This window comes from Polyodon spathula, chromosome 4 (genome assembly GCF_017654505.1).
Source record: "Polyodon spathula isolate WHYD16114869_AA chromosome 4, ASM1765450v1, whole genome shotgun sequence".
NCBI classification, from domain to species: Eukaryota; Metazoa; Chordata; class Actinopteri; order Acipenseriformes; family Polyodontidae; genus Polyodon; species Polyodon spathula.
In genome coordinates, this window is record NC_054537.1 from 94,728,856 (window position 1) to 94,756,520 (window position 27,665).

Here is a 27,665-nt window from a genome sequence, read left to right on the forward strand (position 1 = left end):
TATAACCAGTACTCCATTGCAGGTAGTAGTTGCCCAACGCTGGAGTTTAATAATGTGTGCAATGCTGCAGCTCGCACAGGAAATGGACTTCGTGTCATATTCCACCTCATTGGTGAGCAAATTGCTTAACAGCACCAGAGTAAGTCTATAGAAATAATCGGCAACTCGAGGCAATGGCAGTTTAATCAAGGAAGCTGAAGAGAGTGAGGTTCAGCCATTTACAGTTATGAGCTTTTATCAAGAATTGCTAATAACATATAGAGTTATCAGGGAAATGATCTGGTACTACCGATCCTGCAGATCTATGTGCTGAAGTGTCTTTCATTGTAGCACTATCTAGTAGTCGTGTACCTATTTAAAATTTCTATTTTACAGCATAGGGTGCAATAAGAAAGGTATTGCCTTTTACCATGGCTGGGAAGTCCCTGACAAAATAGAAGCCCTCCAGTTATAGTGAGAATAGTCTGCCTGAAAAATAAATGAATAATAACTTTAACCTGTTTTCTAAATTAGTATGTTCTTGATGGGTTCACTCTGTGTGTGTGTGTGTGTGTGTGTGTATATGTATATATATATATATATATATATATATATATATATATATATATATATATATATATATATATGTGTGTGTGTGTGTGTGTGTGTGTGTGTGTGTGTGTGTATATATATATACATATATATACACACACACACACACACACACACACATACATACATACATTAATATGTGGCCTGCCTCCACACTAGATAGTGTTGTGCAATGTTAAGCGGTTCCAGGCCATAGGAGACGCACCTGGCTAATCCAGGTTAAAGCGGCATTTTAACAACCCACGTATAGTGCAAGTACAAAGTTCTAGTGGAGAACACCAAGTCAGAGTGTAAGTTATGCAAGTGGGACAGCCTCGGTATCTCTGTAACTGATAGGAGTTGATATACTGTGAGTCTAAGTTCAGAAATCGGAGTGTTTTAAAGGAAAGCACTAGCTAATGATTTGAAGTCAGCGTATTAACAGCTTTCTTAGTCTCTGTTTAATTCTGCTGAAAATCTTAGTTTTGTTTTTAGTTAATCAATGAATCTATTTCTTATACAGTGCCTTTCATGAGGGATCAACTCAAAGAGCTTTACAGATTAACAATGTGAAGTGCACAAAGCAATTGAACTAGCACAAAATAAGATGATGCAGTGCCCCTTTAAATTACACAAACATTGAAATGATACAAATGGGTTTATAGTCATGCTTTAAAAAGCAGTGACAAAAGAAATAGAATAAAACAGGAAGATACATTTTCCCTTTAAAGTACATACGCTACATTTTAATCATGCTTTAAAAGCAAAGGGAGTTGCTTTTAAAGCAGGATTAAAATGATTATAAAAAAGCAGTATTGACGCTATGCTTTAGTGTGAGGGGTCCCGGGTTCGTGCCCACCTTCCGCCTGTGTGTGGATTACCTCACCCAATGGTGATGCACCTGCCTATGGGAACCAAGATGGCTACAATACATTAAAGCCTTTAAACTACTCTCCACCCTTTTACAACAGGTATAATTCTCAATTTGAAGGTATTATGAATGACTGAATGAATCTGACAGAAAATTTAACTAGGTGTTGTAAATTTCAGAATAAAACAGGACAAAACTGAAGCCTACGTTAAATCCTGTAGCACAGCTCGAATTACTTTTCCTGATTTACTGAATAAAAAGGAAATAGTTGAAACAAACAAGGAACACCAGATGAAGTTGAAAAAGGTAATATATAGAAGGGGATGCTCAAAGTTTTTTATCAATAATGGTAGTGCCACAATAAAATAAATAGTAAAAAAATAAACATGCCTGTACATTGTAAAGAAAATGCCCTTTTCTCCAGAGCAGAGAAATTGCCTATGTTTTGGCATACCAGTAAGTTTAGGTGTTGCGTATGGTAGATATCTGTACCCTATAGAATTCTGTACCCTTGATTCCACGCAGACACAGCTGCGTTTTTTTTTTTTTAAAGACTGCTGGACGTGAACGCTTGATGTTTCTGAACAGTTTTTACATGTAATACAATGAATGTGTTTTAAAAGAAAAACAAGTTGTATAAGGTTACTTTAATCAATCGTTTTGTGATTGAGCAACGCAGGAGGCTGAACGTACTGTATATCTAGAAAATCAGTGGTGTTAAATGTGCGGTTTTATTTTGCCACAGAATTAGTTTTGACTTGTTTTCAATATTTGTTGCAAGCTGCAGCAGAACTCAACGGACAAATATCTCGCATGCACGTCCAGCAAGCTTTTTCCAAACTGCATCTGCACAAGCATGGAATTGTGTGGGGATACATAATTCTATGGGGTAATGTTACAGAAATCTGCATTGTCAGAAGAATTAGATTTTGAGAAAAAAAAAAACCCACAACACAAGCCTTTTGGGGGCCCCCCCCTTGAGTTGTGGCCCTAGGCACATGCCTAGTTTGCCTATACGTTAATCCAGCCCTGGCTGTATTACAGGTATCGTGATAATAACCCACAGAGTAGTCGCCCGACATCCCTAGTCACTGTACCTGTGTGACTGCAGCGCAGCAGATGTTGGAAAGAGCTAGAACTGAAAGACATGGAGTGAGAACCTGCTGTAGCTACTATGAAGCAGTGATCATTTTTCATCCATAGGGTACTATTTAAAAGATCTACCTATCCCAAATTAAATAGTTGGCTCTGTATAATTGCATGGGCTTGGGACCAGTGTGAGGTCATGCACATAACCGGAGTGGGAGAATGTGACAATAGGTACGTGTACATGTGACTCTTTTTGATCAGATTGATAACTTTATTTTTCCCTTATATTTTATTACAAGTAACTTAAAATACTGAACAAGTTCAGAAAAATAAACCAACTTGAAATACGTTATATGCTCAATGCGAACAACACTACTCTCTCTGGCAACTCACAATATGAAAAGTGAAATAATATATATAACAGCCGGTTTAAACTAAGTTATTGCAATTAGGGCTGCAACAAAGGGTATGTTTTGACCTTCGAAGGTTCGGAACACATTACCGAAGGAAGGTTCGAATCTTTGCTATTACAGTAATCAACTATGATCAACCTCTTCAGCAACGTGAGTTTATTATTGAAGAGAGAAGATTAGTTAAGATATTGTAGATCCTACCAACGTTTTCTTGCACTGTGTTGTATGTGCTCCGTGCGCTGCCATTGCTGATAGTGTCACGTGAGCTGTTCGGTGTGTTGATAAGTACAGTAAATACACCCTGTTCGCCTGCGGGGGGCATATCAACTTAAACCTCCCTCTCAATCTCCTGCCTGTCACTCCATGAATGCACACACCCACACGACATACGGCTACCCTGTCACAAGCATTAATACCCTGGATCTTTCTAAACAAGGGATTTAGGGGAGCTCCCTAATAAAAGCTGAATGTCAAAGCTATAATTGTGTGGATATAGTAATTGTCACAGCTGTGTATAATGATATTTAAAGCAGGATTCATTTATCCGACCTTTTACATATCCGTCCTTACTCTGGTCCCACCGCAGACTGATATGTAATGGATTACTGTACTAATTTACAGAATTTACTGGTGACGTCACCATAGCTGCTTGTTTATATTTGATTGAAAACCCTATTTTACGGGTAATCCATATAAACACAGCAAAAGATTCACATGTAGTTTAAAAATACGTTGTATAGAACAGTAATCATGTTTTTTTGTTTTTTTTTAATAATTTAAATAAGAATACACATTGTTTATGTACTCTTAATTGATGCTGCTTCCGATATCCAGTAAGCTTGCATTGGAGCACCAACTGCAGCAGACTTCGGCAAAACAAATCTTATTTAAGTTGTCGTTCCAAGCAGGTTATCAGTCACTGTCACTTTTTACTACTACTACCACTACTAAATATATATTATTATTATTATTATTATTATTATTATTATTATTATTAATATGAATTTACGTTTGTTAAGTGACCCTGGAAATCGATTGTGCCTCCATGATTCATCAACAGTCACAGTTTGCATTTAGCTTTTCTTTTGATTGCATGGACATTTAACAAAAAAAATCCCAAACAGCAGAAGGGTTTTGAGACATTTCTTTCAATACAGCTTACGCTATACAACGCTTTGCTGTCGAGATGGAGAATGAAGAAATTAAAGGTTTGCCTCTGGATAACATAGCACATAGCACTTCTCTTAAACTGTCTTGTACACTAGGTGTTCAGTACATATTTTACTGAAGCATTACAACCGCTATAGGTATCCTCCCCCAGTGCCTTGTCATATATCCTGCGCCATACACGGCAGCAGCGCCATATAGAGTTGCTATGTATAACGATTTGGTATATTGGTGAATTTTAATACAACAACTTTTGTTTAAGTAATATGCATTATACAAATCAAAAGATCGAATTTTGCACGCAAGTGACATTTAGTGTGTGTTCTGTAGTATTCACACATAGTCAAGCAGTTTCAGTTAACAGAAAAAAACGAATGCGAATGCCGCCTGACAAATCTTCGAAGATTTTAGAACTAGCTTTGAATTCATGGCTTGCAAACGAACCTTCGAACACAGCACTAACGTAATACAGTTGAGTTAAACAGGGGTGTACAATACCTTACTACAGATCTTGTGACTGCAACGGAGCAAAACAATTTGATGGAAGTATGCACCCCATTTGGCTGACAAACAACTGTAAAAACAGTCATATGACTGACAACCATCTGCCTCCATGAAGGCTCGAGTTTTACTCGCTTGCTTTGCATTGTCTGCGTCTTTCTTGCCTGCGTTTCCGCTGTCATGCCATTGCTATGCGCTTTTGTTGAAACACTCAGTCTTTTTTTTTTTTTTTTTTTAAACACTAACGTTATTTGCATTATGCAATTATGCAAGTTAGTTATGCATTTAGCCGATATGCATTAAACCGTGTCATACAATCATAGAAAATAATGCACTGAGAAACGGGACCAGCTGCATGCTGTGCAATTAAACAGGTTGTACAGTTATCCAGTATTCAACTAACTGGAGTTGACTGTATATAAAATAAACATACAAAACCAAAGCTGTTCAACACAAGACACCTGGGCAGTGGCAATGTGTGTAGTTCTAAACGGAAAGAAGAACAAAATATTTGAGAACCTTAGTTACTGTACAGTAGCACTTCTTTAATCCACCTGTCAAAATGTAAGTGTTCTCCACTTGGCCTAATTAAATTGCAAATTTCAGAACATCATGTGTTCAAAAGAAGTAGCTCTTGGTAAAGCATTTTTTACTTCTGTAACCATTTTGTGTTGCATTACTATAGTTGTTGTATAGACAGCTAATCTTGGAGTATAATACTCGTGAAGAATCAACTTGGATGCCTTACGGCTGGGTTCACAGACCTGTATTGGCAGAAATCAAGGACTACTTTACCAAAAGGTAACACTGGGTATTCCCAGCTCCAGATTAGTGCTAATCTGGGTCTGTGACAACATACAGTAATATTTAAAACCAGCAGCGCTGTTTGCCAGATTGACGATTTCTATTTATTAATAATACCACTTCATACGTTTTCGGGAAACTTTTACCTAAATGTTTTTTTCCAGCAGTTCTGACTAAATGGGCACAACACTATAGTTATATTTCCTGCAGTCTGACCTAATGAGCAAAGCATGATAAATCACCCCTGGCATTTTCTTTAGCAGAGACAGTAAACCCATAGTATGTAGGATTAGATTAACTGAAATTATAGGGGATTAACCCTCCGGTCCTTTTAATATGTAATTAATCAGTTTAAAAATAAACCTGCCAGACCTCTTGGGTTTGCAAAATAACCCCAGGAGTAGTGGGTCTGTTAGCAAAGCTTATGATACGTTTTTAGTGTGAACAAATTACCTGCTTGATTTACGACATTTAACGAATTGGTAAGAGAGTCGCAGATGGATACTGCTGCCAGGGTCGGGGTCTATTGCAATTTATCAGTTCCTTTTTAAAATCAATTTCCAATTCCTTCAAACGAATTGATATCTTAATAATAATAATAATAATAATTAGGGGTGCACCGATAAGATTTTTTTCGCCAATACCGATAGCCAATGGATATCTACCCATATCGGCCAATACAGATAATTAATAGTAGATTGTAAACCACTGCAAGACATAGGGCCTGTATTTTAAACTGTTTTAGAATTAGAAATGTTAAAAATTGAATAGATCGTTTACTTGATGTATTTGACAAAAATGAACAGGTATTGTTTACTTGTTGCATTTACTTTTAGAAAATTAATACAAAGAATAACATACTATTATATTGTGTGCTTGACAGGAATTTATACATTTGTTTACAACAGTCACACAAAAATAACATTTTCCATTTATACTAGAAAAACACTTCTGTAAAACAAATATATAATGTGACATTAACTTTCATAGCCACATGCAGTCAAACATTGCGTGTTAGAAAATGATTGAGTGCGAACAGCTTCCATGTCTAGCGGGCTTCTATTTGGATAGATTCCCGCTGGAATGCTGAAGTGCTTAACTGTGAATTTTATATTTTAAAATCAATCCGCGCACAAATACCAGATTTCTCCCTTAACATTCTAATCTACAACTAATGTGATAACATAAAAAACTACTTAAACACACTTTCTGACGCTGGTCTAGAGACAAGGGAAGCCATGTCTGTGACAGGACACCGTAATGAAGGCTCAGTTCGCAGCTACTGGACAACTAATCAACAGGGAAGACACGATTGGTCCACAATTCTGTCATCAGCTGGATCCAAACAACACCCAGCCAATCCACTCCCTGCCAGCTTGACTGACGCCCCGCCTCCAACAACAAGTTTCGAGTCAGACTCAATACTACACGGACTGTTCAACAATTGTACATGTCCAGATAAATTTATAAGAAAGAGTAAGACCCCAATAAATAAATGTTAGCCAAATAATAATTTTTAATAATAATAATAATAATAATAATAATGTTTTCTCTATGTGTGTCGTTTTTCTGTTCAAATTATGTTGGGGACTGTTTTTTCTCAGCGGACTGTTAACTGGCGAAATATTAGAAGTTCAAGGTAAATGTAGGTTTTAAAGTTTTTTTTTTTAAAGAGAAAATAAAGAAAGAAATAATTTTCTACTAGCGATAGAGCCCTCTCTGTGCGGGCTCTACCGTGTGGTAGATGGCATTGACTTTCGTTAGCGCCCTCTCCTACGGCTCGGGATGCAGAACTCCAGTCGCGGTCATCTACCACAAGGAAGAGCCAGCATCAACGGGCTCTATTGCTTAATTATAACTTAAATTATACTTAATTAGAATTTTAACTACAACAATGTTCGTTAAATTCTTATTTTAAGTATACACTGCTTAAAAATGCAGCACAACTTCAATTTGTTCACTTAATAAAAAAAAATAAAAAAAAGATGTCCATAAATATAAAATTTCCAGTTACAAAAGTCAAACTTTAATTTGTTACTTAAAAAATGAAGGAAAATTAATTTCTTCTTCAAAATGCACCCGCAACCAGTGCAGATTAAGCAATATAAACACAAATTACAACAGGCCATAATGTAATGTAATGACCCGGCAGTCTTCGTTAACTAGGAGGACTTGTTTTGTAGGGATGTACTTTTGGTACATTTTTATGAACATTTAAACACTTTGCAGTGTCACCATTCTAAATGGTTAAACCTTATCTACACACTCTCTCTCTTTATATTACACTGTGATACTGACACCCCAGGATTATCTACACACACACTCTCTCTATATTACAATGTGATACTGACAGCCCAGGTTTATCTACACACACACTCTCTCTTTATATTACACTGTGATACTGACAGCCCAGGTTTATCTACACACACACACTCTCTCTTTATATTACAATGTGATACTGACAGCCCAGGGTTATCTACACACACACTCTCTCTTTATATTACACTGTGATACTGACAGCCCAGGTTTATCTACACACACACTCTCTCTTTATATTACAATGTGATACTGACAGCCCAGGTTTATCTACACACACACACTCTCTCTTTATATTACACTGTGATACTGACAGCCCAGGTTTATCTACACACACACACTCTCTCTTTATATTACACTGTGATACTGACAGCCCAGGTTTATCTACACACACACACTCTCTCTTTATATTACAATGTGATACTGACAGCCCAGGGTTATCTACACACACACTCTCTGTGTATATTACATTGTGATACTGACAGCCCAGGGTTATCTACACACACACACTCTCTGTTTATATTACATTGTGATACTGACAGCCCAGGTTTATCTACACACACACACTCTCTCTTTATATTACACTGTGATACTGACAGCCCAGGGTTATCTACACACACACACTCTCTGTTTATATTACATTGTGATACTGACAGCCCAGGGTTATCTACACGCACACTCTCTCTTTATATTACACTGTGATACTGACAGCCCAGGGTTATCTACACGCACACTCTCTCTTTATATTACAATGTGATACTGACAGCCCAGGTTTATCTACACGCACACTCTCTCTTTATATTACACTGTGATACTGACAGCCCAGGATTATCTACACACACACACTCTCTCTTTATATTACAATGTGATACTGACAGCCCAGGTTTATCTACACACACACACTCTCTCTTTATATTACACTGTGATACTGACAGCCCAGGTTTATCTACACACACACACTCTCTCTTTATATTACACTGTGATACTGACAGCCCAGGTTTATCTACACACACACTCTCTCTTTATATTACACTGTGATACTGACAGCCCAGGTTTATCTACACACACACACTCTCTCTTTATATTACACTGTGATACTGACAGCCCAGGTTTATCTACACACACACACTCTCTCTTTATATTACATTGTGATACTGACAGCCCAGGGTTATCTACACACACACACTCTCTGTTTATATTACATTGTGATACTGACAGCCCAGGGTTATCTACACACACACACTCTCTCTTTATATTACACTGTGATACTGACAGCCCAGGTTTATCTACACACACACACTCTCTCTTTATATTACACTGTGATACTGACAGCCCAGGTTTATCTACACACACACTCTCTCTTTATATTACACTGTGATACTGACAGCCCAGGTTTATCTACACACACACACTCTCTCTTTATATTACAATGTGATACTGACAGCCCAGGTTTATCTACACACACACACTCTCTCTTTATATTACACTGTGATACTGACAGCCCAGGTTTATCTACACACACACACTCTCTCTTTATATTACACTATGATACTGACAGCCCAGGTTTATCTACACACACACACTCTCTCTTTATATTACACTGTGATACTGACAGCCCAGGGTTATCTACACACACACACTCTCTTTATATTACATTGTGATACTGACAGCCCAGGATTATCTACACACACACTCTCTCTTTATATTACATTGTGATACTGACAGCCCAGGTTCATTTAGCATTATACGCAAATAACCCTAAATAAGCAAGTTCGTTTTAAAACATCGCAATGACTTAGCGTTACTGAATTGATGTAAAAAACAATTTATTTTTTGTTTTTTGTGTCCACATATATTTGTTTACACACAAAAAACACCAACATGTTAGTCAACAATCACCCCCCTATATTATATATATATATATATATATATATATATATATATATATATATATATATATAATATTGAACACAACAGCGCTAATGCAAAATGGCTACAGGAAATTGAAAGCGAGTTGTGCTTACAATTGAAACAAAGTTGGAAGTACTTTCACTTCTGGAAAAGGTAATTACCAGCGATAAAATAGCACAATATTCTGGAATTTTAAAGAGCACTGTGACTGATATTAAAAAGTCTGCCTCAGATTTAAAAGTTTGCAGTCTTTGATAGTAGAGGTGCGATTTTTGATATCTTTTGTTGCTTGAGACGAGTGCTTGAGCATTACAGTTTCCGAGTACTCGAATCAAACACCACTCTCCTCTATATACTTGTACTAGTATACATAAACCTCCCAAACATTGCCACAAGCCCTATTCTAAATGTCAAACTAACACACAATCAAGTAATATATCAAGTAATTAATCTAATGTTTGCCTGTGCAGTTAATTGGATATGGTCAGTAATACCATGGAATACCGTGGAATTGATACCACACCACGCCTACTACAGGCATGAACACCACAGTGCACCAATGAAGAGCCACCGCGACCGCGAAGAAAACATTTTTAAAAAGCATAACTACAAACTAATCCTAACTTTCCCGCCGCGCGTTGTGTTTGTTCTACAGTCAGAATCTGAGACTACGTACCAAAGTGCTGTGTTGGTACTCGTTCCCGCAGGAAATCTTTTACAAATCGGGTTTTCTACAACTAAGCAATCAATAAGCCAAAATGAAAGCACTGAAATCAATAAATCATAAAGAATGTAATTATGAAAAAAAAATATGTAGACAAACATGAGTTGAGGCTTCATTATGACAGAGAAAAAAAATAACGTTTTGCCTTGTTTGGCGTCAGTTTCCCAGACTTGCAGATAAAACAGCAGCGTTATTTGTTGTGAAGTCAACGTTTCGTTTGGATCGTATCCAGTCTCGCAGTAAGATGTCCCGATGGATACCCAGATATGCATCGAATTGTCTAACTTTCTGTTTTGGGATCAGGTGTGCAGGTCAAAAATGCCATTCACTCTCTTTCCAGGACTCGCTGGTATCACTCAGCAAGACTGGCGCTGCCTTGGGAGAGGCGACACAAGTGACAACACTCTGTATAGGGTTGCTATTATTTTGTATTATGAATATTGTTTTAATAGTGTTTATTATTAGGATTAGGGATGGGAATTTCGAATAGTTACCTAGTTGAATACACAGGGTGCAAGCTTTTTGTATATTTGATTGCCCGAACTCTGGTCCTTTACTCTACAAAGAGTAAAAGGCAAATGCGTGTGCACAAGCAGACAGCATAATGGTGTAAGCCGGTAAAGTTTAGCCGGGTTCACAAAGTGTTCAAACAATGTCCAAGATGAGATTTCTTCCCCCAGTACCCTATTTCCTTAGGCGCAAGTTTTTTGTTTTGTTTGCTGAATTGAAATACAGAACTCAATGAGCAGCAGCAGCAACGTCAAAGTGTGTATCTCTTCCAATTAAAGCAACAGTAGCATAATATTGCACAAATCACCAAATAATAATTTTTGTTGTAGTACATTCAGAATAAAATAATACCTATCAACCTAAATATTCTACATCTGTTGAACTCTAACAAATAATATTTATGAAATAATCTTAGTGTAAATATTGTAACCTGACCAAAATAGAAAATACATTCCAACATTACATTGGTTTAACATTACTAATTACATTACTAATTACAGCCGTACTTCTTTTAGCACTTGCTATATACAGTACATGTTAAATGGCTGAAGTAACATATATTGAAAGGCTTTGTTTAGCCACTTTCTTTTGAGACATGGGCTCTCTTTGGTTACCATGCACAGTTAGAAACATACTGAAAATAAAAACCATCAAGATAAAATTGCATCCGGGCCCGTAAAAACACTAGCTCAGTGGCCCAAGGGGCCAGTAGTTAAAAGTCTAAACGTAGAGCCCTGCTAGAGAATGGACCTAATATTGTTGGTATTTCTGTTATGATAATGTAGTGTAAAGACTCACTGAGGGTAACACTGTTTTATGCAACTACACCATCAGAAGTTATTACATTGTACTTGTAACTATAGCAGCCTGGTATTTTCTCTCATAAATGCTGTAGATTTGTGGTTGGGTGATGTACTGTAAATCAAACTTAAAGCCTTATCAAAGCATGCTATAAACAGACAGTACATTGTATTGTTTGTTTCTAGGTTGCATTTGAATAGTGCCACTCCTAATAATAATAATAATAATTATTTCCGCAATCGTACTGTAGTAGACACGTGTGTTTGATCTTTTTAATTCAAGTACTCGCAGCACAGGTTTTTTATCATCATCTCTCCTTTCTCTCTCTCCCCCCCCCCACCCCCACACACACACACACACAGCTGCCACAGGCTGCAAGAGTCCCTGCTCAGCTCGGCCAGTGGCTACAGCAACTACAGGGGAATCCTCAACTGGTGTGTGGTCATGCTGGTGAGTATAGCTTTATAGCACTACTGTAAAGAACTGTAACTAAACAGAAATGATTGTTTTAAACTGAAAATACGTCAGTCATCTTAATACATTTTACAGGCATACTTGTTATAGTAAATGTGCAAAAAATAAGTCCTCTCACTGAATAGCACCATGTGTCTTTCTCTCAAGAACTTACCAAACTACAGTCTGTAGGAAATCGCATCAGCTCTGGATTTTCCTTTCACAACACAGTAATAACAACATAATAGATGGTGGTGGTTCTCTGTAAGAAAATATATCTATCTGTCATATAATGTAGTATAATATAAGAAAGTTTACAAACGAGAGGAGGCCCATCTTGCTCGTTTCGTTGTTAGTAGCTTATTGACCACAGTATCTCATTAAGCAGCTTTTTGAAAGATCCCAGGGTGTCAGCTTCAATGTAGCCTTCAGAGAGAGAGAGAGAGAGAGAGAGAGAGCGAGCCTGTAGAAAGTCTACGCCCCCTTTCAAAATTTTCACCTTTTGTTGCCTTATAGCCTGGAATTAAAATAGCTGTTTGTTTGTTTTTTTCATTTATCGACACAGCCGCCCTCACAACTTCCAAGTGAAAAAAATATTCTAGAAATTTGTAGAAAACGAATTAAAAATAAAAACTGAAATAGCTTGGTTGGATAAGTGTCCTCCCCCTTTGTAATAGCAATCCTAAATTAGCTCAGGTGTATCCAATCACCTTCAAAATCACACACCAAGTTAAATGGCCTCCACCTGTGTTAAATTGTAGTGATTCACATGATTTCAGGATAAATTCAGCAGTTCCTGTAGGTTCCCTCTGCTGGGTAGTGCATTTCAAAGCAAAGACTCAACCATGAGCACCAAGGCACTTTCAAAAGTGAATATTTTGAAAGGGGGTGTAGACTTTCTATAGGCACTGTGTGTGTGTGTGTGTGTGTGTAATTATATATATATATATATATATATATATATATATATATATATATATATATATATATATATATATATATATATATATATATATATATATATATATATATATATATATATATATATATATATATATATATATATATATATAATATATATATATATATATACATACATATAATATACACATGATATAATAGATAATAGAACACACACTCACACTCACACAATAAGGACTGCTTGTGTTTCTAGCAGACCAGATCAGTTGTGCGTTGCTGGCTGAAATAAAGCTTGGAACACATGACAGCCGTGTTACGTCTTGACACAACATTTAACCAGGAGTTAACTCGGAGAGGTGAAGGAGCGGGTTTTCAATGTTAAGCACTTTGAGAGGCTAAAATGTTAAAACGACTGCTAAAAAAAAAAAAACTAGTTATTTTCAAAGCAAAAATAGTGACAGTGAATTCAGGGGTCAAGATAAGCCGGCAATCAGTACAATCCACCACCTAGTACTATATTTGCACTGGCTACTTAAAAGAAAAAAAATTAAAAAATTTTAAGATTATTTTCGGGTAATATCATTCAGTCCATTTTTTGTCGTGTTATTGTACTGTAAGGTGATATATACATAATAGCTGCACATATGCACCAAAAAAAAAAAGTCTATTCCTTTTGTTGTGATATTGTAACAATATGTACCCAGGTGCTTGAGAGAGATAGTGGGGGTGCATGTATAGAGGCTGTACGCCTTTAAGAGTAACGGTGTGCTGGGATATCAGTTTAACACTTGTCAGCTGACATACAAATGTTTAAGTGCAGAGGTGCTGGATTATTACACTCCAGTTTCATGTACAGTTATGATGGTGACCAAACATGTGTGAGTACTGTTGTGTTAAAAAAACATAGTTAAAATGAACAGCTGCATTCAAAAAATGTAGAACAGCAAAAAACAAAAATAGACGTGAAAACTTAACAAAGAAAACAATTTAAATGAAGCAATAATCTCAATAATTAAGCTAAAAAGGAAGTGAAAAGGTTACTTTTTTTTCTGGATGTGAACTCCAATGACCCTGTGTTAACTTTCCACAGTCAAATGGTAGAGTGCCTAAATAAATAAATTATGGTATAATTTACCATAATAAAAAACAGTAATGAAAAAGAATGTACAACATAAAAAAGCACAACCAGATAGATAACGAAAGACAACACATTATTCAAATTATTTGTTGTATTATATAGTTAAGGTAAGACAAGTTTATTTTTCAGTTAAACGTGCTCCCTGCTATAATATTCTGTCATTATAATATATATATATACATATATACACATACACACACACATACACACACACACACACACAATTGAATCTATAAAAATTGTCAAGAAAACTGAAGGAAACTGTTGAATGTAAAACAGACTGGCAGCTACTTACGAGGGATGCACACAATCTATAGTTTTGAATATGAATCCCTGAATATGAAAATATAGAACAGTTTACCTTTACAAGAAAAGAGAGCTGCATCTTTGCCATAAACCACTATTTTCTTTTATGGCGTTTCATCCCATGTCAACTGATCTGAGAGCTGTGAGGAAAAAATTACTATGAGTGACCTTAATCTAAACTTAAAATAAAACCCACGTGGATTTAAATGCAGCGTATGTGTAACTGCTATCAAATAGGCTACGAAATAGTTTTAAAATGATTTTAATAAAACACAGCAGTTCCCAAATGGTTCAACTTGTATTGCCACATTACAATAACGTGAAATGTAATTTACTAAAGCATATTGTTTGACAACGTCTTGCACATCTGACAGTTATAAAGTTACAAAAAAAATATTTCTTTATTTTTTAAATCGCAGTATGATCTCTGAACAGATTTCACAGACAAAACAACAAAGCACAAAAGTCTACAACAGTTTGCTGTTACTATATATTACAGGTTTACTGCATAACTTCACTCCATCAAAAGTGTAATGTCACTGTGCTCTGTTGCATACGGGAGGGTATGTTTGCATTCAGAAGCTGCATGATGTGTTTAGTGCGTGCGCCACCAGTAATTTAGGGAGTTGAGAGCCACGACAGAGTTCGTCAAACATGTTCTTATTCTTGAATACCTGTTATGTTCATGAATACAACAGTTATGTTCACTACCGGATTTGTGTCTTTTATTTAAAGAAGAACTGCACACATTGAAGGGATGTGTTAAAATTGATGTTTGTTTGTTCGTTAATCCTAACTATTCGGCCAAATCCGAACCCTGCTCAAAAAGAAGGTATTCTGGCCGAATCCTGGATCTGGTGCATCCCTACAAATTATCAAAGAATGAAATTAAAGTTTATTTCGGTCTTTGAGCAAATTGTTTTGGTGAAAAGGAAAATATCAAACAAGCAAATAGCAAAACAGAAAAGAGACGGCTTCTTCGGTCTTTGAGTAAAGCCATATAATCAAATTGCAAAATGTGCTTTGAACAAATAAACACTTCCCTCACAGATTTTGAAGATGCTCAATTTGAGATTTTACATTTTGTCTCTGTCTCTGCTGTCTTTTCTTTACTGTTTTTTCTTTGTTTTTGATATTTTTCCATTTTGCAATTTGAGCAAAATAATTAATAATAAATGCTCAAGTTGTCATACTAAACAGCACTTAATAGTACTGTACATGTCACTATGCACCATACTCTGTTTGCAAAACAACTGCTTAACCTTCAACATCACACCCAGGTTGAGGTGGCAAAGCCCTCGCAATGTGCGCTAATATGCAGGAAAAGAAGAGTGTGTGTGTATATTTCATGGCATAGCTTGTGAATGGCTACTTGTGCCACTCTGCAATCTACTTTATGTTGAAGAGAAATGCTTTAAATGCTTTAAAATGATACCCTGCTTGAGGTGGCACATCCAGACTATATATGTAATTTCCCCCTTAGAATGTGAGCTAATATAGGTAACTGCAAATAAGTAATTCATTTCAGCCTTGAGTCGGGAATAAGTAACTAACTTCAGCCCTCAAATCGGGAATAAGTAACTAACTTCAGCCCTCAAATCGGGAATAAGTAACTGACTTAAGGCCGATCCTTCTGTATAGCTCGGAGCCCCCATCCAGAACTCGTCTGAGTGTCAGTTTTGGGTTCCAGCTAAAGTTAGCTGTGACTGGCTGAACGTGTCGTCAAGAGCGAGCTCTGATTTCCTCGATGGAAGTGGGCGAGGCTGAGGGGAATGATTGACACTTTGTGCTTGCACAGTTAAAATAAAACATATTTAAATACTGTGGAGCAAAAGTACACAGCTCAAGTAAAGATGTTGCACCCCTAGCGTAAGTTAAATTTCAATTTTAAGGTATGCTGTTTTGTAAATAGATGAGTTTGCATTTTATATTTATTTTTTGTTACTTTCACTTCTCCTCATATGTTTCAACTTCACATTGCCTTCATCATGAGAGTGAGACCAACCAGATAATCAAAAGCAAAGAGGCAGGCCCGTGGTTGTGACACTCCATGCGGCATGAAGTTTAATGAGGCGCTCATTACTCCTATAGTCCCTGCTTAATGTGGCTAATTCTATGAAACAAACCAGACAACGTTACTTCTTTGTGTCTGATAATCTGTAAATCTGTTCATGTCTACTTTACAGTTAGTGTTTGGGGGTATGTTCAATTGATTTACAAATGCTGCAATTTTTTTAAATCATTAAAATCAGATTATTTTTTTTTTTTTTATTGAAGATTAAGGACGAGACTCGAGCATGGTGTTTTATATTTATTGAATGACCTTGGTGTACCAAGATTCCATGATATTAGTTATTTAGATCTGCCACTGCTTTATACAAATGAACGGACCCAATTGGGTATCGCAGAAAATACATGCATCTAATGTAAAGAGGATTCAACACTAACTCCGTGGACGAGAACAGAGTGCTTCACTGTAAAATACATGCATCTAATGTAAAGAGGATTCAACACTAACTCCGTGGACGAGAACAGAGTGCTTCACTGTAAAATACATGCATCTAATGTAAAGAGGATTCAACACTAACTCCGTGGACGAGAACAGAGTGCTTCACTGTAAAATACATGCATCTAATGTAAAGAGGATTCAACACTAACTCCGTGGACGAGAACAGAGTGCTTCACTGTAAAATACATGCATCTAATGTAAAGTTACTTTAACCTGTTTTTCAATTTGCTGTTTAACGAGGAGAGAAAAACAAATGAAGCATCTACAGGTTGCTTAGAGAAAGAAAAACAAGAAGCAAATAAGAGAACGCACATGTCACACTGGATTCTTCAGGGGGTTGTGTTATCAAAGGTGACTGTGACAGAGCAGTGCTGTATCCAGCGCCAGCCTCTAGCCTGGCTCTCTTTTATAGAGCAAGCTGGAACTGCTTACTTGTATTTGTATTAACTGTTGGAGTATCTGTCTCCATTGCAGAAGACCATTTCTTTTTCTGTAATAGTAACTGTGAAGACTTGTACTGTATTGTAGTCCCATCAGCATAGCCCATTGTACGCTGTACAGTGTATTGAAACCGTTCACAGTGTATTCACCCCAGCCAGCAGTAGCTCCACCGGAGTGAACGTGGCTACAGTCAGTCATACTTCTTACCCATGTGCTACTGAAGAACCCCCTGGCACTGCAGCCTCCTTAAACTGGCAGGGGAAGCTGTACATTTCTGTGCTGCTGGGACGCTGCTGCTGTGCAGTTCACTCTCAATGTGTTTGATGTTCTCTTGCATGTGGTCTGACTATCCTCTTTTTAGAAAGCTTCTTGGATCAGCTGCCCTGCTTTTGAGGTTTCACAGTGCTGCTGTTCCATGTTGCATGCTTTGCTGTAGCTTGGAAACCTGGACTGCCACCAGTATTTACAGTGCCATTTAATCTTGTGTCGAAGCATTTATTATTTAAAAAAGGAAACCAAAGCAGAGCGCCTGGTCCATATTCCCTGTTCTATACCGTCCCTGCATGGATTTTAACATGACTGAGCCCCAGCTGGAATTAAATGCTTCATTATTTAAAAAAAAAAAAAGTAAATTATAGTTCACGATAATTACTGCAACAATATTAGACATGCACAAGTGTCTTTATCCACTGTGCCAGTATCAAGAGACACCTGTTGTCCCAGCGATAGACTGGAACAGCCATTCTTAATGCAGTAAAGCTTTTTCTCAATGTTAGCCATGCCATTCTGTTTGACCCGTTGACATACCCAATGCCATCTGCTGTAATAGCAGGGGCACGGTCTTACCTGATACTGCATACACAGTATCTTTCTCTCGCTGGTTACTCGCACCAGGATTCAGTCAGCATCCCTGATGAAGAGGAGCGGTACAACCAGAGCAGCAGACTGCAGCACATCATTCCTAATCGGAAATGTAGGGCATTGCTACCCAAGAGCATGCAGATTATTAAAATTAGAACGGGAGATTAAAGCATCCCTTTCTTAAGACCTTCTTTGAAGCAGGTGCAAAGCCAATGCCGAATCTTCAGAGAGGAATTGTATAACTCTAGCAACAAAATAATTAAGCTGCAACACAAAGCAGTAATTACTATTCTGAGCAGTGTTCTAATCTGTATACCAGTAATATTATTTTAGTCCTCTCCTGAAAAATGTACCTCGTACTTGCATTATAAAACAGAGCACACATTCTTTGTTGGGCTAAGTTATAATTATAATAATACCAAATGCATATGAACAATAAATGTGTAAAGCATGGGTAACAGCCCACAGTGCATCATAGATTCATCTTGAAATGTTTTCTGTCTGCCAATGCAAAGTGAAGCTAATTAATACCACTTACTGTACTATTTTGAGCATGTGCAGTGCGGTACAGACCCTTTTAAAATAGGGGTTGATTCAGTTTGTAAAGTGGTATATTTTAATACTGTCACTCCCTGTTAAAACATGTCTCTATGCTATGGGTATGAGGTCAGACTAGCAGCAAGTGCTGCGAGTGTCTTTGTCTGTAAAATATGCAAAACGCCAGGAAGGATCCTTCTCCGTTTTAAAGATTTAAGCTCCAACACTATTATGTCTGCCTCTACGGGATAGAAGTAAGACTAATGCATAGCAGTTTCGCCCATTCCACATTTTACTACCAGCTTGATTAGCCACAGTGTGCATAGATAATAAGCTCAGATGTGCCTTATTAAACCCATAGTAAAATCAGCAATGAGAGTCTTATTTCCATCCCTAATTTAGATCAATTGAATAGAACCCCACAGTGTTTGAAAGGCAAAACCGAACCAACCGGTCAAGGGAAATGTGATAAAGGAAGATCAGGCAGTTTTCTGGCTCACTGGTGTTGTGTTCAGGAAGCAGCCAAGAACAAGCGTAGAGTCCAAGAGAGAGAGATACAAAAATAGCAACTGGAATATGGATTAATAATGCAGTGTAACCCAGCACACCGGGCTGAGTGGACCTTTCTAGTGAAACACACTCACGTCTCTGGTGTACTCGCAGGTTTTCACACTGCTCTGTGTGCAACTTTATTTCATTAATTTATTTGTTATGTTTATTTAAATGGTGTACCACTCATCTGTGCTACTGTACATAAAAAAGGCATTTTAGAAATCCTGTGAAATGTTATTAATTTTTCGTAACTGGATGTCACTAGAGGCCAGTATTGAAAGTACTTGAATACGGTACCATGTGGATTTGAATTATGTTTAACATTATACCGTTTGGAATGCTAAAATAACATGCTTTTGGGTTTGCATGAGGTGGGAAAGGGGGCCCGTTGCTATAATGTTTACCCTAGAAGTACGTATTTAAATGTAAGGTTTGTGAAGTTGTTGATGAAACTGCTGTATACTGTAGTACAACATGTAACCTTAAACCTAATTCATCAGATGAAACTTATTTAATAATGGAACGATTCCATTGCTGGCTTCTTCCACCTTCCCAGTTGACTGTTTGACTGTTTAAAAACGTCCTCTCGCTACACCCTTTTACAGTACCCCTCAAGCACTGTAGTACCTTTACATCGGCAATGTGTCATTTCAGTGAGCTTTTATATCAATTTATTAACGTAAAGTAAAAACGAGATTGAAACAAACCACATCCTTTCCCTACAGCCATTGCTTCATTTTGGGACCTTTCCAACTGTGCTGCTTTTTTGACATTGTTCAACATTTCTCAAGCTTCACCTGAATTGCACAGCACACGCAAAGTCATCCAAAACCCCCATTTCACAGCAGCCAGATTCAATGACTTCTTTGAAATACTGTTTGAGGCACGGTCGACACACCATGTTACCCTTGTGCAGACTTAGGGTCAGTTATACTTCCAATCACTTACAAAACTGCATATAATAAAGATTCCTACAGTGTCTGTGGAGAGATCTCTCTCTCTCTCATCCCAATCTCTTTATTACTGTATGCTTATTGGTACAGTTACTAATTGAAGGCTCTCGCTCTCTCTCTTTCTCTCCCAGGTATTGAGCAATGCACGCCTTTTCTTAGAAAACCTTATAAAGTAAGTAATCAGTGTGTCTTGTACTGTAATGTACAGCATTCTCTCATAGACGGAAATACATAGCCTTTGCAGTTTGTTGTGTCTAGAGAACAGTTTATCAGTTGTATTTAAACTGATATTCTTGGGGCTATAAGGAGGAAGTGCCATTCAGAGGACCATACTGATAGACTTACTTGTTATTTACTGTACCCCTTGCTATCATACTTGTTTGTTCTTGGTGTTGTGTGCTGTGTGTAGCTCTGCAGCACCGCAGTGCTGTGCCTCAAAAGGCTGTAAATTTTGCACTGTTTCCAGGGCTAGTTGGCTATACAGTGTAGTCTAATAATAGCCTGACCCCAGTCACACTGCTGAAACGTTTTTGCTCTAGTAATCCAGCACTCGCTTCACTACAGTATTTCAACATTATGCCGATTTTTTTAATTACGCAAAAAATACTGTAATCCAAATGTTTTCTAAAATTAGGAATGCAAAAGCAGTTGAGTTTAGTCATACCCTCCACCCCCCTTCCAAATAATATGCTGTACCTGTACACTCTATAACAAGGGGGCAATGTCAAAATGAATTCATATAGTAATGAATTGTATACACCGGACACTGCCATGCAAATAAACTAAATCGTATATTTTAAACATATCGTTGGATTGTTTTAAGACCTTAAAGGCACTGCGGTCAATTTTAATGATCTAAACAACTGCTCCTTTTATCTCTGTATAAATCTTTCATGGGAGTCCTCCACCCGCCCCCAGGAGGGGAGAGGGTCCCCACTAACATACACACACACACACACACACACACACACACACACACACACACGAAATCACAAGTATCAAAGTCAGGGATAGATGTATTTTAGTTTTGTTTGTTCACGTTTTGCATTACAATCGACAGAGTGAGGAAAGCACGTTTCCAAGACTAAGAGAATAACTGCTGTTCAGTGTTAAACATTTGAGGCTCACTGAAAAACACAAGTGGGCTATTCCATGGGAAGTATTACTGCAGTGCTGTTATCTACCAAACAATAAACCGGTGTTTCAACATTGTGGACTTTTACATGAGGCCCCAGGGTTCATGCAAATAAAACTGTAATGTAGGACTTCAGACTCTGAATGGTTCTAAATCGGCCAAAATGTTGCTGTACATATGCATAGAGTTTTCAAGAACTAAGCAAGCTAGATATTAGTGATAAAGCAGTGAAAAAAACCTTTGAGTAAAATTGCCATTGAATACAAAATGAGGATTTGTGAATGTATAAAGGGCACCTGATCGGAATCGCTTGCAGTGGTGCATATTGGGAGTCAGTCTTATCTAATCTTTAACGCGCACACTGTTACAGATTGTTCTCTTTATTACAGGTATGGAATATTAGTGGATCCAATCCAGGTGGTTTCACTCTTCCTAAAGGACCCATATAGCTGGCCTGCCCTGTGCCTTGTTCTTGGTATGCATTCTGGCCTTGTTTGGGTTGAACCTTACGTTCATTAATGTCCGTGTTTCCTTTACCAGTTAAACAATTTTGCGTACCAATGTACAGAAGTGGATCTTTTTCAAATAACTTTGCCAAACCTCTCGTTTGCACAGGTTGATTAAATTGGGGTCCATTGAACAGCCTGGCTGTCTGTTTGTATTGCCTTTGTATGTGCATAACCCAGTAAAACTGAGCCGTTTAGTAAAGGTCTGTGTTGCAGTTGCGCTAGAAAAGAAATGTCAATCCTATATGGACAACGTGGAGGAGCAGAGCATTCTGAACAGGCAGGTGCATAGTGACTGCACGAGACGGGTAGAGATATTGAAACCTCATTCAGGACAAACTTATTGTGTATATATATATGTGTGTGTGTGTGTGTGTGTGTGTGTGTGTGTGTGTGTGTGTGTGTGTATATATATATATATATATATATATATATATATATATACACACACACACACACACACACACACACACACACACACACACACACAATTACTTTAGAGATTTTTTTAAATCTCTACTCCTGACTACTGTCATGTACTGTATACAGTTCCAGTTTGAGCAGGTTATATTGAGAGATTTTCTTTTGAGGTAGATGAGCAACACTTATAAAATGTGAAACATTTTCACAACGTTATTCTCAACGTATCTTGTAGGTCACCAACCTTGCCTTTTTAATTTAAAAATGAACTTGTTTTTTGTTTTGTTTTTCAGTGTCCAATGTATTTATACTAGCGGCTTTGTACATAGAGAAAAGGCTGTCAATGGTGAGTATTCTCTGCATACACATGTCCCTAATGTTCAAATGGCATGCAGTAAATCAGGGCTGATGTATTCTGGGAATCCTAAAAAGGTGCTTTTACTCCACTGATTAAAGGACGAGACAGAAGAATGACTAAGAACTCCATACAGGTTGGGGAATCTGAAGTTGTACATTTTAGTTTTTTTTTCTGGATCTGATACTGCACTTTATCTGAAAAAAACTGGGTCTTCAAGGTCATAGTTCACTCCTTGACATGCAAAACTTTTTTTCTTTGTTTGATAATAACCAAATCAATACATGTATAACATTAACACAGGCAACTGTGCTTTAAATTTGCGTAAACATACCTGCCTAATAAAACTGCTTCCGGTATTCAAGCTCAGTTTACTTCAGTATTCAGAGCTGTTCAAAGATGCCGAAAAAAATAAAAATCAACCCTAAAGATCGGGCCAATGAGTTTGGCAAGGACGAATTTCACGTCGATGGTAATGTGCTGTTTTGAGAAGTGCTAAACATAAATCGAATGCAAGGAAACGTAAACAAGATGAGGCTGAAACAGCAGGGCCATTGAAAACACTGAAACAGACCACTGTGTTTGGATCATTTCAGCATCTTACAACTGCCAAAGAACAGTGGGAAACCGTGGTCTCAGAGTTTGTCAAAATGTGTGTAAAAGCCGATATTCCTCTGTACAAAGTGGATCAACTGGCAGTTCAAGATTTTTTCAGTAAGCACATTGGGAAGGTGCTGCCATTCCAAAGTCAGACCGACTGTATCTGGAATGCGGCAGCTCTGTTTTAACAATACAATAACTTGGAGGTGAAAATTGTACGTTTAACATGAAATATATATATATATATATATATATATATATATATATATATATATATATATATATATATATATATATATATATATATATTTATATATATATTTTTTTTTTTACAACAGGAATATTTTATTTATTTATTTTTACAACAGGGAATATTTGAAGTAAAAAAAATCTATTTGTTTATTTTATTGATTAATGGTACTTGTAACTTGCTTAGAATTTGAATTTGAAAGTGTAACCATTTTTATTTTACTTAGCAGACGCATTTATCCAAAGTGACTTGCATATTCCACTGTAATACAAGGTTACAGTTCAAGAATAATTAACATAAAATACAACAGATACACATCAAGTGTAACAAGAACAACAATAAATGCTTCCTGTGTTAACCGTTACCCAGTAGTGCTGTTTGTGTGTCTCTCATAATGTGGCAGGAAAACTCATTTTCAACCCTTTTATTTTACTCATGGTATAACACAGATTTTTCTTTTTTCTTTTTTTGTATTTGAATTATTTATTTTTGCGGAAAACTAGGATCCCTGGTAATGATTTATTGGCTGCTCCTGTGAGATACTTGCATACAAATATTGAACATAGTGTAAAATAGTCAAAGAATTAAAACAATCTATTTTTCAGACATTGAAAGTGTAACTCCTTTGACTGACTGACTGATTGTTGTTATGGTTATTATTTGGTAATACAAGAAGAATGTTTTCTGCAGTTCCAGTTCCAGCTCACATGACTGGTACCCTTGCTAGAGTCCTTTTGACTGACCTGATTGAAAACCTCTTTGCAGCTTGTACTGTTGCAAATGCATTGTTATTCCTTGCTCTCTCGCAGTTAATAACGTTTTGTTGGCTGCTTGAGTTCTAGAACACAGTTGCAATGTAACGTTTTAAAATGCAGAATCTTAGCTTGAGTAACGGGTGTATTCTTTCTGCTCTGTTTTGTGAGTGTTTATAGAGTTAATGTTAATGTGAAAGTGATACAGCGCACTAATATATTGCACTCATTTGTGGTTGTTTTTGCTCCCAAAGGGTTTTTTCTCAGAGAGGGTTGGTTTTTGGCTTCACTTCTTCAACCTCTCCATGATCCTCTGCTTCCCTGTGGCTCTTGTGTTGATGGTCAGATCCATGACTCCAGGTAAGTGTGTGCACCCTGTAACAAATCAGTGGTTCACAATGTGGGGTGCCTGAAACCAGCAGGCATTTTTACCAGATATTTCAGCACTGCTCACAGCAAGGCAAGAAGAAACAATAACTTTAAGCATCAAGGCCCCTGCAATGCAAGACTGGCTGAAATGTGTGTGGCACTAGTGACTGCACCTTCAGTTTTGTACAGGTGTAATAAGGGAAGGAAACCGCATGCTGCAGCTCCCATGCTCAGTGTCAGTGGAGTTCTGATCTGACAGCATGCAACACAGACAGCTCTTAGTATTACATGTTAGTTTATTTTTCAGTAAAAACAAGTTTAAATTGCAGTGTGTTCATTCTGTTATTTTTAATATTAAATACACTATAACAAGCACATTTGTCATATTTTCACAAGCATAATCTGAGAGCTAAATTTAGTGAATTTCATTTTTAATTCCCTAAATATTTCATTTTTTGTTTGTTTTTTCTCATCAGTGCACTTCCTAATTACAGACCCAAGTATGCATTCTGTTTTCAACTTTCTGGTCAGTTTGAGAAATAAACTTGTTTTCCCTGCAACAGCTGACCCTGCTTTAGTACAAAACTCACGCTACGTTACTGTTTTTCATTATGGTAACTTCTTAAATGACTGTGCTTGCTTCAGCTGAAGAGAGATTATCAGCTCATCATCTAATTGGGGAATCTGCTGTGCGATTAATAAACCATCCTTGAACTTGTGATGGAAAACAATGCTGCGGCTGCTAAAGAAGATGCAACACTAAAAAAATCAGTTTGTGTTGACTCCAAAACTTTATTTAGGCACTCTATGATTTGACTGGCAAAAGACAATATTCGTTTATTGGAGTTACAGTCCTTCATTAAAATTATTTTCTTTAAGCTTTCAGAGCATTTTGTTAATGGCACAACATGTGGAACACACAATCCTCAAGGGTATTTTTGGTTTCACTGTTCTAAATTTATTGAGTGCAACTGTTCATTTTAAGCAGTTTTTTTACACAACAGTACTCGCAGACGTTTGGTCACCATCACAACAGTTGCATGAATTTGGGGTTACCGTATTCTGCAGGAGTTAACAGAGCACCTCTCGCTACACTGAAGCATTTCAGTGTTGCCAACTCTCACGAGAAAAAAAAGCGGCACTGTCTTTCAAAACAAGCCCAGCATATTTCATATATTTAGTAGTAGTAGTTTTCTTACTTGAACTGGAGTGGGGCTAGGATGATTCTAAAATTCTCATGGCGTGCATATACATTGACCGTAGTCAATCAACAAACCTGCAACTCTCAAAAAATTAAAGCAGCTTTTAAACAAAACAAGCCCAATTCCGCTTATTACAAGCAGACTAAGCAACAGTGAAGCATTTGTATATCAGCTGACAAGGGCTCATCTGATATCCCATTACGCTCTTTTTAAAGGCATACAGCCTCTATACGTGAACCGCCAATATCTTTGACAAGCACCTGGGTAGATATTTCTACAATACCACAACAAGAATACTGTATAACTATTGTGTGCTATATATCGCCTTACAGTACGATAATACAACAAATGGACTGAATGATAATACCCGAAAATAATTGTAATATTTTAATAAAGTAGCCGGCGCAAATATAGTGGATCACGCAGGTCAGTGGCTTATTTTGAAAACTGCTTATTAGCATAATCTAGCTCAAACACTGCATACACCAATTTGAAGTTATGTCCAATGTCATGTAAAAAGGCATTTGCTGTTTCCATGGCTTCAGTAACTGCACACTACCAAATAAAGTACAAAGCTATAATGCTTATAGATTGCAATGTATAGGTATGACTGGAAAAGAGCATATTTCAGTGAGTAAAGTATACTTTAAGTATACTGCATCTGGCTTTAATGGTAAATTGTATGGAGCCTATCATAATGTAGATTATATACTGTTAAATAAACACAGGAGAGTTACTAAAGTAAAATGCTAGGGTGCCGTGTAACCACACAATTGAATATGACAGCTCAGTATTCCACTTGCTGCTGCATGTGCTCATTTTTCTTTCTTTGTATGTGAACACAGTTGGCGGTGTGTTTGCACTGACAGTCTACACCATCCTGTTCCTCAAGCTGTACTCCTACAAAGATGTGAATAAGTGGTGCAGAGAAATCAGACATGCTAGAGCTCGAACTCTGGCCCGATCACAGTCATGTAAGTGTGCTGCACATTCACATCTACACTGCCCTGCCTTCCTTTAGTCTGTGATTGTAACCAGTCAAACAACAATAAGGAATCATCATTTTTTGTGTTGTTGTTGTTTTTATTTATTTATTTATTTTTACAAATATTACTACATGAATTGTGGGGTTTTTTTTGGGGGGGGGTTATGTTGGAGATTGTGTGCTGTGTCTCTGAGGTACTTGCTGTGTCTACTAAATTGAAAAATAACACACCAGCAGGCACTAGCATTTAGTTTTCCGTACTTCACAACAGGGACTTGGCATGGCTATGCCCCCTCTCTCTTTCCTTCAGGCTGAGACGCAGATGTTATCAGTGCTTAGTCCAAGATTGTCCCTCTTGTTGCAGACTGTAACCAATCATTGCTGGTCCACTTTATGTATCCATTTGCATATTAATTTTATGAAGCGTTGCATTAGTCATGATTTATGAGTAGTGCAATATTTTAGATAAAAAATGCAACATGTAATATGTGTTGTTTCACTGGAGCTTGCTGTATTTCTTTGTTTGGTTTCTTTAAACTTGCCAACGCAGCAATTACTTCCACCTGCCAGCCATGTGAAAAATGCAGTCTGCACTCATTACCTCTGTGCCAGATTCTTTAAAGGACTTTGACCTGGACTGCACTGTCCTAGAGCTTGACTTGCCCCACGAGACCTGCATGGTTATCCTTGAACCCTAAACTCTCTCCCAGAGTATCTTGTGTGAACTGTTTTATCTCCTGTAG

The 27,665-nt window shown here is 37.2% G+C and overlaps 1 protein-coding gene across 4 annotated transcripts in view; it reads left to right on the forward strand.

Annotated features, from left to right (window-relative positions):
* The window catches only part of LOC121315166 (diacylglycerol O-acyltransferase 1-like), a 37,477-nt gene that overhangs the window by 1,288 nt on the left and 8,524 nt on the right, over window positions 1–27,665 (forward strand). For 2 of the 4 annotated variants that reach the window (XM_041249167.1, XM_041249169.1), the window contains exons 2-8: window positions 12,040–12,127; window positions 20,480–20,520; window positions 21,873–21,958; window positions 22,703–22,755; window positions 24,621–24,726; window positions 25,212–25,235; window positions 26,783–26,911. In XM_041249167.1, the coding sequence (XP_041105101.1) occupies window positions 12,040–12,127; window positions 20,480–20,520; window positions 21,873–21,958; window positions 22,703–22,755; window positions 24,621–24,726; window positions 25,212–25,235; window positions 26,783–26,911 (527 nt within the window). The remainder of the gene's footprint in view (window positions 1–12,039; window positions 12,128–20,479; window positions 20,521–21,872; window positions 21,959–22,702; window positions 22,756–24,620; window positions 24,727–25,211; window positions 25,236–26,782; window positions 26,912–27,665) is intronic. The other 2 variants (XM_041249168.1, XM_041249170.1) reach the window with 2 other exon arrangements.